The sequence below is a fragment of the Echeneis naucrates genome, chromosome 4 (genome assembly GCF_900963305.1).
Source record: "Echeneis naucrates chromosome 4, fEcheNa1.1, whole genome shotgun sequence".
NCBI classification, from domain to species: Eukaryota; Metazoa; Chordata; class Actinopteri; order Carangiformes; family Echeneidae; genus Echeneis; species Echeneis naucrates.
In genome coordinates, this window is record NC_042514.1 from 12,826,977 (window position 1) to 12,847,496 (window position 20,520).

At 39.5% G+C, this 20,520-nt stretch overlaps 1 protein-coding gene across 1 annotated transcript in view; it reads left to right on the forward strand.

Moving 5' to 3' along the window:
* Nucleotides 1–3,698: 3,698 nt before the first annotated feature.
* The window catches only part of sh3rf1 (SH3 domain containing ring finger 1), a 34,056-nt gene continuing 17,234 nt past the window's right edge, over nucleotides 3,699–20,520 (forward strand). Inside the window, exons 1-2 of the mRNA XM_029500853.1 lie at nucleotides 3,699–3,828; nucleotides 4,850–5,353. Of these exons, the coding sequence (XP_029356713.1) occupies nucleotides 4,973–5,353 (381 nt within the window). The 5' untranslated portion in view covers nucleotides 3,699–3,828; nucleotides 4,850–4,972. The remainder of the gene's footprint in view (nucleotides 3,829–4,849; nucleotides 5,354–20,520) is intronic.

Sequence of the window (20,520 nt, forward strand, 5' to 3'; positions counted from 1 at the left end):
GCACTTGTTCCACCATCTGGGAACTATAGATGTTTTTTAAAAAGATCATTAGCAGCTTTTAGCTTCTTGTAAAAATTATGGGATGCACACATTTAAATGATGCCAAGATTACTTACTGAAAAACCAATAATCAGGAATTTAAAAAAATATATAACTATTGCATACAAACACATGAATATTTGAAGGTATATTTCTAAACTGTCCCGGTCTTTCTGGGCTCTCAATTGTTTCAAAGAAAATGCAGAGTGATCCAGTTAATAATAATAATAAGCGCTTTCAGTGAAATCTAACGGTAACAAAGAAGTGCCAAGTGTTTGGTAAATAGATATAGATATAGCCAACCTTTTCACACAGAGTGCACTCATTCTCCTTTTCCAGGTCATAAGACTGTGGTGTCACTGGTAAGCACACTGGACTATTTTCATCCACAGCTCTTCAGCAGACCTCTCACCTTTCTGTCAGCAAGCAAGATTTATTTGTAGATGCAACCACTGTGGAATAATATCACACAAGCCCCAAGTGTTCTAACACTGCGCCATGTCTGATTTAGTGCGACAACAGAAGCGGGTGTATATTCTTTATGAGATACCTTAGCCAAATAATTGGCTGAGGATCCTTACAATAACTTTGAACAAACAAATTCAATAATTGAGCTTTTCTGCTTTTAGTTATGTTAATATTCATGCAATAGTGCTGTAACTGTTATTCTCCATTTTACAAAAGCCCAGAACTGGTATATTAGAATTTACATCATTTGGTTAATACCCAACAAATTTCCTACACAGTATAGTATATATGGCCATTAGGATAAAATGCACTATCATTAAAATATTTGTTCCCACATTTGTCAACACTTGTGATTAAAAAACAAAGGGGTTAAAAACTGTGGAAATACTTTTTATGGTAAGATGGCGAACCTGCAGTTCACACAGAAAATACTAGCTAGTAGGTTAAAAGGGACTCTTCAGGTCAGAGAGTTGTTAATCTCCCAACAACCAATTTAGATCCTGCTACTGTGGTTATGGCTGACACTGCCTGATTTCAAGCCTGGCATAAAAGTGTCATAACTGAAAATAATATGAATCCATTTTCCCGTCTCTACTAAGGTCATTCTATGACTTAAATCAAATTTAAGAACCCCTGCTCTTCTAGGAGGCCTCTGATGATTTCATATTATTAATAACTCTTACCATTTTAAATCATTATTTATTATTACGCTTTAGAATGAAAATGTAAATTATTCGTTTGCTTGAACAAATCAAAGTTTTGATATAATGATAAATATAATAGGTTTCAGTCAGTTCTGGCCTTCTATATTACGATAGGCACTCTAACTTCATTCAGGTTATTAGTCAAAGGCTTCAGGCTTTTATATATTTCACAGAACCATGCAGTTCATTCACTGTTTATGCTGCATGGTAGTTCTTTGTGTGTGTTCGTTTCATTTTGGAATAAGAGGTACTGACTATTATGCACGGTTTGGCATATTGTTTTGAACTGAGAAGTGCATTGCATTTTACATCAGACACTTATAAAGTACATTATACATGTTGATAACAATTACAAGAAAATCTTTGTACAGCAAAACGTATCACATACAATTAACATGTTTAAAAATTAAAACATGATAAAACATTATACATGGAATAATGGGAGGAATTATGAATGAAAATCACCAATACCTACAGCATTTAAAAGACATGCTGAGCAGTGTGTGTTAATGTGGAACAAAATTTCAGCACCAGATAAAGGCTAAGTTGAAGACATACGTTTTAAGCTGCTAGTTATAGATGCAATTACGTGTTCCATGGCTTTGGCCCATAACTGATAAAGGTTTGATTCACTAATTCCCCATGGCTATTTGTTAAGTAAACTAGCAATAAATTATCTCAGTATTGAGGGCAATACTGAAATAATTAGATTAGATTAGAGACCACAGCTCTGGTCTCCAATCTGAGCTGATAAATTTGAAAGCCTCGTGAAAATAATATAAAAGGAGATGCTAAGATGTTGGTGTCCTGATTTAACTGAAACATATATATTTTTTAAAAGAGCAAATAATGTGCTATTGTAAATAACACTGCTGTAGATTCCAGTTGTTTGCTTTTTAAACATTGTGTTCCACTCTGATATTTGCTGCATTTTAATACTTGGGGTCAAACGTCTATTTATAGTGATGTGCCATGTAAGGAAGGACAATATTTCTGTCAAGGTTCATCCCCTTCATGGAAATTGGGACATTTGTCTTGTCAAGCCCCCTCCTTTTTTTGTCCCCATTTATACGTTGTAACACAGCTGTTGCCTACATCATATAAAATGTGTGTGCATGAGAGCGTGCGAATATGTCTCTGTGTGCAGTGGTCTTTTTTCTTGTCCTCAAGTGGAGTCATTATGAAAAAGAAGCATTCCAGTTTAATGCCAACAAATTATTCTTTTTGCTCTTCTGAATAACACTCTTTGTTTGCTGAAGAATTTTCACAAAATATTGAATATGTGCAACAGGGAACTGTGCAGTAATACTCAGGGCTCGAGCAGAAAAAAAGGAGGCAGGGGCTATTGTCTCAGACTAGGTGGAGGGGGAGAGAGCTGCCTCTTCACAGTAAGGAAATATGACCCCAGGGCTTCTGTCAGCTCCTGTGGGATCACATTTGACAGAAGAGAGCCACTTCCACATAAATCTCCGTCTTTATGGCTTCTTTCTTCCTCTCTGCTTCCCTCATCTCCCCCTCTTGCTCAATATGTACCGTCCTCTGAAAGAGATAAGGATAAATCACAAATTTATTGTCGGGCTGTGTGTCACTTGCTTTCTGCGCCCTCCAGCCCTTTTGTCCTCCAAATATATTTTTTAAAATACAGGCAGTACCTTTGAAAAGTGCTTTTTTTTTTTTTTTTTTTTTACAAGAAAATGTGACCACCAGATGTCCTTATTCACTCTCCTGTGCTCATGTTGCATTAATAGGAGTAAGAATCTACTTTGGAATAAGATGAACACTGCTGCCTGTTATTACACAACAGAACAGTAACATTGCATCTGAGGGTTATTGGACATTACATCTCCTCAGATTGGACAGATGTTTTTTTTTTTTTTTTTTAAATCAAAGTAACTTCCAAATGGGAGACTACGCTGTAGCTTCGGTGTATTAAGAAATCTTGGTGTGAGCATTAAGCACATCATTGAATGTTGCTCAAAAAGAAAAAGGAAACGTAGAAAAAAAATAAGTTGTTAGTAATTTGATTAGCTTTGCCACAAGAATACACCTTGCAGTTCACTGCAGAGCGTGTGTACTGAAATGAAAAACACTTTATTTCCCACTCTGCCTGGGAAAGGATGCTGCCTTTGACACATCATTTATTTCATATCATTACTCCCGGTTCACGCCCTTTTGACGCCGCTTTCCATTGCGCCTCGGAAATCTTAGCTTTCCACTACGGTCGTTCACCGAACGCAGTACTGTTTGTCTGTTTTGTATTTTCGGTCGGAAAACATAACACTAAATAGGATACATATACAAAGGCTTCATTCGTATGATGCGTAACTCTCATGTACGTTTTTTTTTTCTTTCCAGGAAAGTAACTTTCCAAGCGTTACACCTCAAGTAATTTGTTGCCTTGTTCGTGTGTACTTGCCCCCCCCCTGCTGTAATCTGCCACTTTCCCGGCCGCGCTGGAAGCACTCACTCCCCCTCCCCCCTCTCCCTCTCCGCTCGTTTCCAGCAGCAGTCCAGCAGAACACAAGTACCGGACTAGCATGGCGCTCGAAGCTGTCGGAGTTCCGTTGTCTCGTCCATGTCCTTCCCATGTCGGCTTTTCCTCAAGTATCTGACAGAGGTATGTTTCCTCCCCATGCTGCGGGTCTCTGAAGGGGAACGGCAGCTTTTGTGCTTTGAACAGTCCCGATAAGGGGCTGGTGGATCCCAGGTAGCTTGTCAGCTAGTAACATTAGCAGGGAGAAAAAAAAAAAAAAAAAAAAAAAACGAAAAAAAGAGGGGGAGATAAGAGGTGTCAACAGGAGTCCTGTTGATGTAAACTGAATTTCATTTATTGAGCAGAATATTTAAAAGTGTTTGTAAAAGCGGCGTTTTTGTCCCTAAAAGTTGTATTTTTTTAAGTACAAATGTAAAAACTTCTGATCTTGTGTTACATGTCGAGTTACAGCACCAAAGTAGCTCTCCCTGCTAGCGATCGTTTCTGGGAAACTTGTTTGAATAAAGTCGTCGGCGGTGTCAACGTGTTAATGTGAAACATATTCTTAATGTCAGAAAACAGTCACTGAAGTATCCGTACACGTTTCCCCTCACTCTTAGCTGTTACATAATGTTGACATTCTTTCTCAGAGTAACACAACACGACTGTCTCATAGGCTGGAAACATTAATGTTTAAATGTCCTCTTACGACGTCAGTATTATGCTATTGCTTGTTTTGTCTTAGTAATTTCTGTAATTCACCTGGTAAAGTGTTGTCTATTTTTTCGCTCCTGGAAGACAAATCAAAGTCTTTCACTCAGACACTGTTGCTGTAGGATTCACTTTATTGTCCAGGGTCCAAGGATCTAAGATCAGTTACCAGGTGTAGTTATCCCCTTTGGAGTAAATTAGATTAACTTGGCCTTAGGTTGTTCACTCTGTAATACAGTGGCAGACCTACAGAGCAGTAGTCTATGTCACTGAGGCATAGTATTACATGTAATTAATTAGTCCGTTTCTGTCTGATCTAAAAGTTTCATTTATGCTCAACAAAGTAAATAACACTACTCAGTCCAGCCATATGTGCATCCTCTTGTGTTCTTACATGACCTGTTTCTTGTGTGTACAGTTAAATTAATATGCATGTCCTGACCCTCTTTTGTAGCTGATGCAGATGCAATGGCCACAGCTGAGGTATGGGAGTGACGTGACAATGTTGCACTTGCGTCCACATAAGGCTCTCATCAGCATCATGTATTCCTGCTAAAGTCAAAGCAAAAGACATAGAATGGACGAGTCAGTGTTGTTGGATTTGCTTGAGTGCCCTGTTTGTCTGGAGCGTCTGGATGCCTCTGCAAAAGTTCTTCCATGTCAGCACACCTTCTGCCGCAGATGCCTCCAAGGCATCCTCGGCTCCCGTGGAGAGCTGCGATGCCCAGAGTGCCGGACGTTGGTAGAATGTGCTGTTGATGAACTCCCTAGCAACATCCTCCTAGTGCGCCTTTTGGATGGCATCAAGCAGAGGCCTCGGAGGGCTGGTCCCGGGGCTGGAGTCTGCACAAATGGTACATCTGGAGCTGTGGCAAGAGCACATGGCAGTGGGACCAGGGACCAGGGAACACCAGGAGCACAACCTCAGCGAGCTCAGGCAAAGAGCACCCTCGTCCGGGTTAGTATACTCAGTGACTAAACATGGATCAGTGAGCACAAATCTGAGTGTCCCATTGTTAAGGTCAAGCTGAAACAAAACAGAAAATCTGTGTGGATTAAAAACAGCGTGTTGCATTACTGGCTTCCTAATCTTTGCTGTGGATTAACTGTTGATTAACAAGGTGATCCAAAAGGCGAGCCAGTTGGTTAACATTACTAATGGCAGCTGTTGAGAGCAGTTTATAGTTGAGCCAACAAATGACTCTGCTGTCTGCTGCGATTGCAGCTGGGCTTTTTCCTGTAAGAGGAGCTTGCTGTTGTTTCATAGCTGCAGACAATGCCATGTGCCAAAGTCTTTACTGGTCTTGAGATCCTGCTATTATGATGTATGTGAGTAATGCTCAATGGAACTCAGGGCAGTTGTTCAAATCTGCATTCATGAAATGAATTGTAAAATATATTCAGAGAAAAAGAGAAATAAACAGGAAAATGGGAACGTTACATTTTAGATTCCCTGTGTCTTAAACTTTATTTAAGTCCAAGGAAACATGCTGATATAATGCACGAGGGTTCCAGTTTGTTATGGTTTGTGGACATACTTCTAAAATTAATGTAGGTTCTCTCAGATATTTCAGATATGTGATTGCTTTAGAGTTTTGGTACCATTTTAATGTAGTTTGAGCAAATCTAAATTAAGTGAATTAATCCTTAATTAATCCTCTGCATTATTTACTCAGTTCTACTGGGAAATGGGTACACATTACTGATTTTATATATTAGTTAGAAAACTCACATTTACATGTGAATGTGCCATAATGTGTTCCATTATGGCCATAAGTATTGTATCTTACACAGCACGAGTTAGTTTTTCTTGTTTCCCCTTATTTGTTAAGATTTTCCATATTTCATGTTTCAAATAGACTCAAATCACATCTAAGGCCTATGGTGGTATTACTTGAACAATATTCCACGTTTAAAATCTCAACAAAAAAAATATGAGGGCAAAAATGTGAGAAAGACCCCATGGCCCCTCTTTTAGCAGTTCTTGTCTCTGTGTAAGGAGGATAGGGTGGATGAAAAGGCCAAGGTCCTGTGTTAAATCATGGGAATGTCAAAATGCTGATAATGTATCTGCCAAGCCATGCAGGTACCAAGATCAGAGATCTTGCTGTAAATCGCTACTGGGGGACCCGCCTCATTTGCCATTCTATCATCACTTCAGAGGATTTGTGCTCATTTCAAAGCCATTTGTGCACTGTGGAAATTCCCCTCGATTTTAGGAGGCTGCTTGTTGGCAATTTAAACATCAATAAATAAATACAAAAAAGGTGCACACTTAAAACAACAATATTTCGAAAATCATCTAATAAAGATGGTATTAGAACTGATCAGTATATAATGTAGCAGTGTGTATAACTGAAGTGCATTCAAAAGCTGTTTCCTATTTTACTTGCATTTCCAACAAATTTGAGGGATGCCCTGTTTCTGAATCCTAGTGTGTCTGTGGTCTTTAAACTGATGACAGAGGGCAAGAAGAGACACGGCTGCAGGTGTAAGGTTTTCACATCATAAAAGACAAAGATCAAAGCTCTCGCTGACTGCCCAGTCTGATCTCTGGCCAGTGCTCCATGGGGTCTGAGCGCTTCGCTGCTCCTGGGTGACACCCTCAGTCCCACTTCTGTATAGCGCCTTGTCTGTCCACTGATTTTTGGAGTAGCTCAAGGCTTGAAGTAGGTCCTCTGCTGCCATTCTCCTGTTCAAGCAGAGCTCCACCTCCAATTCTTAAATGGTCAGAGAATGGCTGGGAGGGGAGAGCCTGACAAATGGACAACAGGGTTTTGTTTTGAGTCCCCTCTGATCTTACTGACTGACATTTGTAGAATGGCCAAAAGAGATTGGTTGTATGGAGGGCTTCCAGTAACAGAGGCTGGTGTGTGTTAACTGAAGGCGTCAGGACCAAAAGGGTCAAATTTTACAGAAAGCACAGTCAGCTTTATGCTCCCCTTCCAATCTCCAGGGTGGGAGCAGTTGTTTTCACACTTAGTCTTGGTGTTTCTTTGATGAGGGGAATGAAAAGTCTTGCTCTGAGTATAGTGCTGTGGTTGTCTGGTCAGGTTGACTCACTTTAACAGTACTTTGTTACATTGTTGAGTCTTCCTCTTGGCCTTGTTGACTCATATAACATGGTATTTTGTTCATGATTGAAAACAGATAGCTCAGTGGTATTTTTGTGTGAGAGTGAGCAAATCCATTGGAGCTGTGTGGAAGTCAAAGGTCAGGGTTCTGGAGGCATGTCAGTCAGAGGTCACAACCAATGGGACAGAGGAAATGAGAATTAGAAAGAAATCTTTTTGGAGGTCTTCAGTCATTCCACAGCCCTGGAGATTTGAGCCTGCACTGCAGCAGGCTTTAAATAGAGCTTCTTCTATTGTAGCTCTGTAAAAAGTTGCTCTAAAGGCTTTTGTACTCTGATCAATGGTGTTCTAAATTGTCTCAAGAGTTTGGGCAATGTTTAGAGTTGTCATATGTATAATAATGCTTATGTCATATGGTTTTAATTAACAACAATAATAAAGTCACTTAACAGCCTATTTTGTTTTTGTGTGTGTGTGTGCGTGCACACACATGCACTTTTGTATGTTTAGTTGATAGGAAATGAGACACGAGTCCTCCATAAGCTCTTGGGGATGTAATTAGGTCATTGTCTCATCTGTGGTAATGAGCACTTTATACGAGGAAAGTTTTTTTTTTTTTTAAAACATTTTTTTCCCTGTTCTTTATATAGGTCTCATGTTTCATACCCTCTTTCTCCTGCCGTTATTTCTCATTATCTTCAAATTCAAATCAATTTTAAGCAAACAGGAAGAAAACACAGCCTGATTATTATTTACTGCTGATTGAGGGAAGTTATCTCATGTCTTGATACAAAGTTTTATTGTTCTTCATTTATTCCTAAAATAACTTTGTGGTGTGTTTTGTCCAGTCATTTTTAGTTGATTTATTTCTTAAGAGGAAAAAGAAAAAGAATGTTGTTTATGGGTTCCACATGTAGAAGTAGTTCATTAAAATTCCTGTGCACCTCCCTTGTTTGAGGTCGATGAGTCATACTGGCTCGCTTTGATGACATAATGTTGTTGTTGAAGCCTTTCCTCTTAGTTGACTGGCTGACCTCTGCCTGCGTAGCAGAACCCCTTCATTACACCCTCACTCTGCCCACATGCTGGCAAACTCATACTTACAGCTTTCCACTGGGAATTTTTTTAAGAGGGCTTTGGTCTGCTCATTCTGGCTGCTCTTTCAACATGCTCACACTTTTCTCTTGCCTCCCCTGTATTTCCCACGGATGTCGACAAGTAGTTGTGACCTTCTGGACAGTGTGTATCAGGGATTTTCAGGGAGCCACCTTTAATTTTCTCTTAAGAGTCTGACAAAATCTGAATTTATTTTTTTTTACCACATTTCTGCCATGTATCTCCTCCCTCATTACTGTCTAAATCCAGACTGGAGCCTTTTAAAGGTTTAATGAGATTAGAGTTTATTAGACAGTGAGTCGGCACTGCTCCCCCCTTCTCCTCTTACTGCTGACTGTTATTCTGTTAACAAAACATTTTCATGAAGCAACTTGTGTCTCTGACTCTGGATGTGACTTATTTAATATATCTCCAATCACTTTGTTTCTTGTTGATAAATGTAATTTTGTAGTTCTGAAATGATTTTGTTAAATGTATGAGGATCCATAAATTGGTTCCCACACCTGTTAAAATCTGTACAATCCCAAGTGAAGTGGGGCCTTTCAACATACATTAGGCAAGGAAGTACAATTGGACCAGTTCACGGTGTATTGCCCTACACTGCACTACAAGCACTAATTTCTTTTGCACTTATTTGCAGTCCACACATTGCCAACCATTCTTTCCATCTTTTATGGCGTGTGCATGTTGTCTGTTATGCTATGAGTTGTTTTTACTTTCTATATATGGTTTTACATAATTTCCAAGAGGTCCAAAGAAGCTCCTTGTGTGATTCGGATACAGCCGTAGCCTCTTCTTTGTAGGGTAACATTTATCCTTGGATGAAGGGTGTGTGCCCGTCTGTGCTTTTGGGTTTTCAAGATTTTCCAGATGCATAGTTGACTTGTTTGGTTCAGTCTCATTTTAAACTCTCCTTCCCAGACAGAGCAGGATGTTTTGTGTGTCTGAGCAGTTGCACTGTTTCTTCTCTAAACACTGGGCTTGTCCAGTCTCGTCCCTCTTGCCAGCTCACATTCAGCCTCTCTACTGAATCCTCTTTCTTACAACATGCATATCAGCATGTATGTAAGTGGACTTTCTATCTAAACTCATCATTAATTTTAATTTAATGTAGTGATGTAGTATGTGTATATAAATGCAAAATATAGGTTCCCATTTCTACATACACGTATTTCTTTATTCTCGATAGTTTGGACCAAGGCTTGAAATTCATTTTCAAAAATGAGAGCAAATTCCTCCCTGAAATGCCTCTCATGAGGGTGATTTTTGAAATTTATATGGGAAGGTATTTATTGTAAGCTTAATTAATAGTCTTGGATCGTCTGATTCTTATCTCAGATTGCATCTTGTCAATCTGCACCAGTTTAAGGAGTTTAAGAACTTTGATCTTGCTGTCTCTTTCTCTGTCTAGTATATTATAGACAGTAGATGCCTTCTCCACTTCATCTTAATTTTCTACAAGGCAATAAAATTATTTCAGTGCCCTGAATAATGCCTCCCTGGAATATTTAATAGGGAAAGTAAGTGCTCAAAAGACGTGCTCAGCACTTGGCCAGTGTTTTAACATTATATACTGATGTATACAATAATAAATAACTGTCCCCTTCAGTCCAATTCAATCTTCCCACTAATTAAAAAAAATAATAATTTTGAACTGTGTGCCTGAGGAACCGAGAATTGCTGACATCGCTAATACTGATGTCCTGCGAGCCCAGTTTTGTTTTACCATCTTTTTGCAGAACCAGATGTTCCACAATACAGCTTATGTTATTGGCAAAGGAACTTTTCATTTAGGGATCCAATCTTATTTCCTAAACAGGTTCCCTGTTCGATGGGCTCGGCTTACTTTTCAGTTAACAATCCATTTTAACACTTCTGTGGAGCTACTGTCGTTAAAGTTTTCTTTTTTTTTTTTTCCCTGTATTTTTTTATTTTTTTATTTTTTTCAAATGTGCACACCCGCAGAGAAGCAAATTTACCACACAGTTATTTTAACAAATTAAACCTCATCAAATTCCTCACTCCTTCCATTCTCAATGAAGTCTTGCCTCCCTTCCCTGACAGCATGTTAATGTTGAAACATATTTTTTACTTACTTTGTCTGTGGGAGTGCTACATGCTACTGGTAGTGAACAATGGCATGTGGGTGCCTGGCCTTCCTGTTTGAGTGTGTGTTTGTATGCATGCTTATCAGTGTGTTTGTGTATGTCATCCCACACCCCATGAAGCTGCAACGTACAGACAGCTGCAGCTGCACCAAAAGGAAAGCAAAGAAATGCAATCATATGATAGTTTTGGTATAAAAAATTCACTCACTATGTGGCAGGTAGCCCACTGAGATTTACTCACCAAACGGAAAATCTGCTTGCCTTTCCTGCGTGGGGAGTGTTAATTTTGGAGATTGTATCTATGTGAACTGTTGATTAAATTTAACTTAACAATATAGGTATGGTTAACAAAGTTGTATTCATCTTTCTTTCTGTTTATAATGGTTTTAACATCAAAGTTTGGGTGGTCCACTGGTCAAAAATGCCAATTGCCAATAGCCCTTAGCCCCCTGCCTTTTCTGTGCCTATCTCACGTCTAAGGCTTTCATCATGTCAATAGCAAGGAAAGCAGCCAAGTCCCTTTTAACCATAGTGCTGTCACACCTGTGGGGGTCAGCGAAAGCCATTCTTTACTGCTTGTTTTACGTGTGTGGTCCAGTGGCCAAGCTCCTTCCGTTTGTGTTTTGACTATCTCCTATCAGCTGTTATTGCAGACCACTTTGAATGTACCTCATGTAATAATCGCCCAATATTATATAATAATGTAAAGTGTATTGTAGTGTGTTTTCTCTGGAGTTATTCTTTTGACTGTTTTGTTAGTGTTGTCAGCTGTTTAACATGCGCCCCCCCCCCATTCGCATGGTGCCTTTATTACCTGTCTGGCCCTAACAGAGCAGTTTGACCTCTCACCTTGTGTTGTGATTGGTGGGACAGCATTGCTCATCCATGGGCTGTTTGACTGCTGGCATGTTAAGTGTTTAGTTCACATCCCTAAGGCAGAATCATGATGTGTAGGGAATTTTGCTTTCTGTTGCAAAGTCCTCTTATCCAAGATCTGTAACTGGTTTCCTCTTGCAGCAATGGCTGCATGGCTATCTCAGCCTCACCATGCTGCTATGTGACAGATGTGTGGTCCCAGATATCTTCCTGGGATTAGAAAAAAAAAAAAGACGCTAGAAACTACGTCTATTAAATGTTTTCAACATTGTCTTCAGATCCCTGGCATTTGCCTTTCTTTTTGTAAGATGTGTGTATTTCGTTTAGTATTAGTTGCACAAAAGTTATATTTTAAGGCCCAGAGGTGCATTTGACAGAAAAATATCCCAGAATACTTTAAAACATCAGTTGGGGTCTTTATGTTCTGTCTGTTTTTGTTTTTTCAGGCTACCATTCAAAGCTACAACATGAGTTTAAAGACACAAATTACAAATCACAAATCTGTGGTGGAATTGCACTTTTCGGAAGTGATAATGACTTGATTGTTGTTTCATTGTAAATATGGTTTATAAAGTATATACTCTCTTCCTTCATATGCTTGCTGCACTCGCATCACAAAAAATGATTAGATAACCATATTAATACATATCAATTATAACTGTTTTTATTTGAAGCAAATTTACCTAGTCTATTTTTTTTTTAGACAAACACACGTCTGAGCCCAATGTGCATTTGACCTGACAAGGTGGGAGCTGTGTTTGCTTAAATGAGTAGCTGTCTGATGTTAGAGCCATGAGGGCCCATTATTCGGTACAAGTGTGTAGTCTGTACACAAACAGAACCGTGATAACGCTTTGTTGAAATGTTAGCACAGGTTTGAACCAATCAGCGTGTACTTCTACTGTCTGTGGTAGAAAAGTGTGATTTTTCACAATGATGAAATCAACAATAGGCCCTTCAGCTCTACACTAAGTATGTCCTGAATTTCAGAGGCGTAAGTATCTCTGTGTGTGTCTTTCCCAGTGTATAATGGTATTACTGTGGGTTAGGGTTAGGGTTAGTTTTTGTAATGCGAGTTTGAGCCAGCAGAATTATCTGTAGGACCATTTAGCACCAAGATATCCATGAAAATCTCAGACTCCTTACAGATAATAATCTTCTCTTTTTTTTCTAATTGCCACAGCGTTCCCAAAAATATTGGTCTTTTTGATGACATGACCATTTCGCACTAAGAAGAACCTGAAGTGGACTCTGAAGCCACTGTCAGAAGACGTCTAACAAAGTAGTTTAATACAGTAACCACTGCAGTGAGGCATCAACCGTCTGTTAAGTGTTAATCCCAAAGCGAACCTTTGCAAAAGACCAAAAAACTCAATGTTCCTGAGCTTTGCTCCATGACACTTTCACTCTAATATGTGATGCCTCACTAACTGTATTGAGTAGACATGAGGGAAGACTAGCAGTTACATGTGACATCTGGGTTGAGTTGAGGGCAGAATGGACGAACACATTCACACGCTTTCTTAAGAAAGTAAAAAATGGCCAGTACTGTGCTGCTTCTTGGGTTAGAGAACAGACGCAGTGTTTGTACATTGGCCCTTTGCCAGTACTGTGTCAATATCCTGGCTTTGTTTGTCCACTGTAGAGGCGTGAAAATAGCAGCCAAGGCAAGCAAATGTTGCCCACTCGTTGGACGTGCAACACTGGACAATTGAAAGATCAAGTACATGAGAAATGGATTTAACAAAGATGATTAGTAGACAGCATGGCAGTTGTCATAAGAGGTTTTATTTGAGATTTCAAAACCTATGGAGTAGGTAGTTGACTTTTTCATTGCAATTTTTCGACAGCTTGTAACACCCTGAAATCAAAGTCAGCCTGAGCAGCGCAGAGCAGGTGGCTCACCCTGAATGACTAAAAGAAACAAAAGGCCACAGACAGTGCATGCTTTCACCAGCAAAGTGGAGAGTAATGTGAGGAAATGCTTAGTATTCAGCTCCAATTGACTGCTACTCAATACAGAGATACTGTGACATTTGTGAATTAATCCCTCTGTATTTCAGATACAGGCTAAATTCTCTGTAAACCCCATCCCTTTGTGCTAATCTGTATTATTAGGGCCAGGGCACTCGACAGTGGGAGAGCATTATTGCAATTCTACCAATTTTTCTTCTTTCTTCTTCTTCTTCTTATTTTCTGTCAATTTAAGTGCCTTCTGGGGGACTTTGACATACTCCAAAGCTCATGAAACTTGGTCAACTTGTCTAAACTGTGTGAAATTTACACATGCGCGTTTAAATGCACTGGAGAAAACCACATTGTTGTGATAATTGGGCTACAATCGGACTTCTTAATTTTAATCCAACAGAAATTAGATGATATTAAATTTCTTGGAATCATACTGTTTTACTTAAATAATGAGATTCATAGTTGGATAACTCCAGCACATATACACCCCATTGGGTTGAGGTCTGATTTTACTTCACCCAGAGGTATAAAGAGATGAAGTAATAAGTAAAGCAGTTGTTGCTAAAAACAAATGATAAGAACCATCATAGACCATCAGCTAGTTTGTCTGTGATGGGAGAAAAAAAAATCACCCAAATTAGCTAAACACCCAATAGTTGAAAGTGGTATAGACCAACTATTGTTGGTCAGAGGTCATCGTTGCAAAGACAGTTGTCCAAATCATGGTCAAAGTGGAACTAAGGCTTTAATTTCACTAAGTTGTCCATTTAAACGTACTGAGTGTGTCTGCATCACAGAACCATTTTGTATTTTTAGGATGGCAAATCTTTCTTTCTCTCTTTGCAATGTTTTCTTTTCAGTCTTTTGATCTCACTCAGTTTCTGTGCCCTCCTCTCTCTCATTTCCTCACTCTCTGTCTGCTCTGAAATGTGAGCAGGTTCCTGTGAGAGCTATTGTTAAGCCTGGTGTATGAACTGGCACGGTGTTAAAGAGTTCTGTTCTTTCAGTTTTGTCAGACAAGCAGACTGGGTGATCCCAGGGCCACCCAGCACCAGCTTTTACTCCACAACTAAAGCCAGCCAGGTAAAGAAAACCAACACTCCAGGTGCAAGTGGGGTTTTTTTTTTTTTTTTTAAATATAATATACCCAGAAGACACGCTGCCTTCAAGGAAACTACATGTGTGAGAGCTCCACATTGTGTGTGCTTTTAGTCTCACAAATCCTCTTGAGTGTATGAAAGAGTCTATGACCGTAGGACAGAAATCCATATATACTTCCTGCTTGTGCACATGGCATCCTCATGAGCCTCCTAGCAACAGCTCAAGGCCAGGGACTTGTCGCAAAAATGTAGATAGTTGGGCGGCCCTTGGAGATGATTGGTTAGGGTGCAGGCCATGTAAAGACAGCAACCCAGGTTTGAATCTGGCTAGGGACCTTTGCTGCATGTATGTCATTCCTCCTTGTTTCCTTTCACCCTCACTGCCAAATACTAAATAAAATAAAGACATACAAGTAAAACAAGCCCCCAAAATATAATTGAAAAAAAGTAGATTGCTGGGGTCAGTGAGTCGTTACTCAGATGTGTTTTCTAATATGTTAGTATTTGATGAAGACATGCCTTTGTTGACCTAGGAACATGGAAGAACATGAGGAGGAATAGGAGGACAGTTTCAAGGGCTTTTGAAAGGCTTCCATCTGGCCTCCAGACTACTCTTGAGTGTTTTTGTGCCTGCAGACTAATGTGCTGGACCTCATTTGGATGTAGGGAGAGAAACTAAGCAGCACAGTGAGTTGTCACAGAGTAAAGCTCTCGGAAACTAGAATGGTTTATTGCCTCTTTCCTGTCTTTGAAAACACTGTCAAGTGGATAAATGTTTCGCACCAAACCAAGGCTGAGTATAATTTTTAGGGATTCTGAATTCTGCTTGTTGATTCCTTTTATTGAATGAGATGGTTCAGTTGGTCAGCATGAAAATCCAGATTTTCCCAGTTTTTTTTAAATTGCATTGTTTTTCTGAGAAAATGACATCAAAGAAATTACTTTGATTGCTTCTGTGCTGTTTGCCGACATTAGCCGATTACTTTTAAACTTCTTTTAGTGCAAAAACCAGAAATTGATCATTCGACATCATGCTGCTGTAAAGTCTGAAGTCTGAAGGACTTTGGACTGACATTAGTGTACGGTCTTCATGATAAGTTACGCCAAATGTATAGTAGCTATAGTCTTGCATTTCTTATACATTTAATCGTACTCTGAGGTTCTGGAGAATTGAACATTTTACTTGAGGATATAGCCTATGAACTTCACCGCTACTTGGGAACCCCTTGCTGCACCATCTCCTGGTTGCTGTCTGGTTTCTGAATGACTCTTTCATAAGACTCACAGTACTGTCAAAAGACCCATAAATAACCAAAAAAGTGTTCCTGTCTGGAGTTTCCATAGAAACCAGGGAATGGAAGTTTTCCTTTGTCACACACTGAGAGTGAGACAGCATCTCTGGATCTGTATGCTCTTTCAGGAGGTTCGGCTGTGACAGGCATTGCTCATCTGAAGGTCCCTACATTAAAACAGTATTTTAATGTCAGTAAGTGATGCCATGCTTGGATTATGTATAGATTTCTTTAAAAGAGCTACACAGAATCCTGATGGCTGCAACCAATTTGGCCTTTATTTGAAAGCTCTTATTACTCATACCTGGGAAATTCAGGATATTTTCCAGCAAAAATTAAGATCCATTTGTTTCAAAATACCACCAAAGTGCGCCATAAATCCACCACAAATGCTCAATACACAGAGGCAAAACATTTATCTGCAACATAATTGAAAAAGATAATGGCTATATATACTTAGGATTTTCATTAATTTCTCCCACAGACACTCTCTTTGAGCTCCTGTATTTTGGAATGTGCTGAGCTGATTGTTGCCTGATGTGATTTGCAGAAGCGCATTGATGCACAGTTGGGTTTGCCATCTCGGACATTTATGTATGGCAACTCGACTTGGACAAAAATGGCAGGGGACTCGATTGTAATTTGTCAGAAAATGCAAAACCATTTTACACTTTGCCATTTAAATTCAAAGGGGAAATTTTGTTCAAATCCCACAAGGGAGAATCAAAACAAAAAAAGCAAAAAATTGTTTTGAATTTATTCCTTTCCATTTTAGTTTGACTTTAAAGAGAAAACAAATTGATTAAAAACATAAATCAAATTTGGTACGAGTTTGTTAAAATTATGACCCAGTTGAGTATTTAAGTTAACCCTTAAGTTTTGATGGTGGCATCTTTAAATGGCTACCGGCTTTTAAAAACTTTATTACTTTTGTCTGCCTCTACAGCTCTTATTTTACACCAAGAAACCCTCAGATTGTTTGACAGTGTATAGAGGTGGTACTCTAGTATGGTTATTACAAAGGCCATTAAGAATCTATTTCAATTAATGCAGCTCTAATGCATGCCCATCACATGCCAATAACTTGTGCCACACTGTTGGTGGCATTGTCTTCACTAAGTGCCAATAAATAGTACAACCACCTGCTCTGTGTGGCTGACCAGATGGTCGTAGTAGCCATTTTGTCAGTAGTAACCCCTGCACATTCTCCAGCCAATGCAGAGATCCTGGAGTCATCTTTGGCATTTACACACAGGGGGTAAAGGTTTCTGTCTGCTGTGGTTACACCCAACCCTCGAACTGCTGACAGAGAAGAAGGCACCGATAATCTTAAGGTTTTTAGGTGTAAAGAGAACAGCTTGTCGGAGTACAGGTATATTTTCGAATTTGTTGATTGTCTTGTCAATTTATATTGCAAAAAAATTCAACAGTGTGTTAAAACCATACCTGAAACAGCCCAAAGCAGGCCTATTCTTTGGCTTTAAATTGATCTAAAGATAACCTCTTAGTGTAATTATCCCAATTTGACCTACTCTTACATCCACAACTCCACATGCATGCATGCATGCATGCATGCATTGTGTCTTTATGCCTGTCTGCCCACTGGTTGTTGACATTTGGTTGTGCTGTCAAGCAGAACACTTAAGTAATTCTGCTATAATCCAGTGCTTTGGAAGAGAACACTATAACAGCCAAATTCCTTTAGCACACAGGTCTAATTGTATTATCTTCAATACAGGGATAATTGCACACACCATCTGATGCTCTAAACACTGGGCCTAATCTCTTGTTCTTTTAGAGTCTCTCTGTATATTTATCTGTCTCTCATGCTTACATTCACTGCAAAGTTAACAGAATTAGCGCATTGCTGCAAGTAATCTAATAATTAGCTGAAGCAGAACACCCTCACACTATGAAACACTGATAGGTTCTTCCAAAGCAATAGAAAGGAAACCGAAATTGTGAGTCTCTTTTGACAACAAGGAGGATTTACTTTTCCTGGTAATTGGTAATAGGGGATTTAGTCAAACCCTATTAGATTTGAGTGGTGTACATCTATTAAAAACAAAAAATATGGTGGTAGAGGTTGTGAGAGCAGCTGTTTTATCAGCAGCTTCAATTACTGTTGTAACTCATTCTGTTTATTTATGGTAATGACACATTAAATCCTCAAAACATTGATCTTAACTGGTAACATTTTTTACTTTTCACCATATCACAATGCAAGTGTCAGACAGCTGCAAACTACAAGTTGTCTACAAATTACTTTTCTGTATTATGTCACGGATAGCTCACGTGCTATTAGTCTGAGAAAGGTAATCTACTGGTTGGTGTTATTGTATACTTAAATAATGATTTTAGCATGTGGAGTATAAAAGCAGTATATATTGTGCTGACAATAATAAAAATTCTTTATTGTACTGCAGCCCATTATGGCGTCCTCAGAATAGAGGGCAATAGCCATAACTAACCCCTTTAAGGGGGTTATGGCTATTGTGGGTAATCATATAGATTAGGGCTAGAATTCATTATATCAGAATCTGCAGAATCTCATTAGTTTTGCAACTGTCTGATGCAGCAACCCAACAATGGCTTATGCTGCTGCATAAGAACTCCCATAAACTTTTACAGCAAAAGCTGAGAACATTCGGAGAGGTTGAGGGGAAAAGAAAACCAGCCTTCCCTCCTTTGAGCCAGAAAAGTTTTACCTCTTGTGTATCACTTGTCTTGGAGCCTGAACGTTGGGTTGGACTTTTAGGTATTCCTTAATGCAGACTTTTCCTGTTCCAGGTTGAGTTATCAGTGAAAATGGCAAAGAAAATATGTGTGCATTATGTATATTTTGGTTGGTAGCAGTTTATAGATGAGAAACTTTATAGCATTTCTGTGGTAGCAACACCTTGTCTCTCTCTGTCTATTCCCATTCAAAGCACATTAAATCTCTCTTCCCAAAGGGGGATGTTTGATCAGGACTGATGTTCCTCCTTTGTGCTGGCCTACTGCTGGTATAACTGTCTCCATGGATACAAACCAGATATTAACCTGCACAGCAATCACCAGCAGTCCCAGTTTTACACTTGCGCCACCAATTATGTCAGGATGCCTCTTAAGTGAAGCTTATCTTTTTCAGTCCGTTTTCATTTTTCAATCCTTCTCTCTTTCACTATGTTAAGCTATGTGAAACATAGAAATGTAACTCTGTTGACAAGCCCTTCTTTCAGAGGCCAGGATAGAAGATCCAAAACCTGTTAGGAAGTAGGCCACTCAACTGTGGGATCAAAACAGTTTAGTGCCAGGGGTGGTTTTATTCTGTCATTGGTTAATAAAGTCAACACATTATTCCCAGTGCATTGTGTAATCAGGGCTTTGTTTACCTGTAACACCTTTTATGAGGACAATCACCAACATTATGTGTTAACATTATTGCATAATTATGCTGACTTTGGTCACTGTTCTACTTTGAAAGGTTTTATTAAGTCTCGGCCTTCCCTTACTAACAGTGTTCTTTAAAAAAAATTACAGTTTCAAGTGCAACAAGCATTTCATATTACTGTGTAATCAGATTTTGTTGATTTGTATGGCTTGAACCTTTTCTATAATTATAACAAAAATGGCACCACTCCCACTGTCATTTGCATTTTCATCACGAAACTCCCTGCCAGGCCTGGGTGGGCTTAAAAGCCCTGTTTTCCCCTGAAAGGAGGCCCAGTTTCAGTGCATTGCGCAGGGGCCTGTAATACCCCTCCTCTGCCATCTCTCTCCCCACAGGCAGGAGCAGCAGAGCCAGAGACTGATTGGCTCTCTGTGCTTCAGGCTTTGTGATTCTCTGCAGCAGGGTAATATCACCCTGGCTCACCATCGCAGCTCATTCTGTACTTTTATTCTCCTCTGAGTCTTTAAACGGTTCATTAGCCTTTAACAAGACTGCAGCGCCTGCTCCAAACTCTGCTTTAACCCCTCCGTCTCTGGATCACTTCCTCACTCACTCCTGCCAGTATCTGCCACTACACTAGGCATTGTTGTAATTTTCACTATGCACCTTGCTGATGTTCAAGTTTAGCTCTTAGTTGTGATCCTGTCCGTTTGGAGTGTTTGTGATTCAGATCACTCTAAAGGATGTTGTACAGCAGTGGGATAAATTGTGGGGGGTTGCTTTGGACTGAAGCCCTCCTCATGGACACCCACCCTGAATGGAGAACATTGATGCTTCTCTATCCTGCAAGCCCCTACGCCTTAGCCCCCCTACTCGCTGTCCCTCTTTCCTTAAATTGTCATTCCCTGAATGGGCCTTTCAGGACTCTAGGCTAGCAGGCAGAGATACAAAACCTTCCTCGGCAAGAGAAAGGGAAAGGGTGTTGGGCCTTCTGAAGGCATTAGTCAGCCAGTCAAAATCAGCCAGGCTCATCACACTTAAACTGTGAACACACAACAGATCTTCTCACTACTAGGTCACAGACAGAGAGATTAGTGTCTCTGTGGAAACTCATACGAACACAAATTTGTGCATACTTTTTTTTTTTTTTTTGGCTGTGTAAGGAAACATACATATTTCATTTCCAACAGGTCTCAGACCATTTTTAAGTTTAATTGC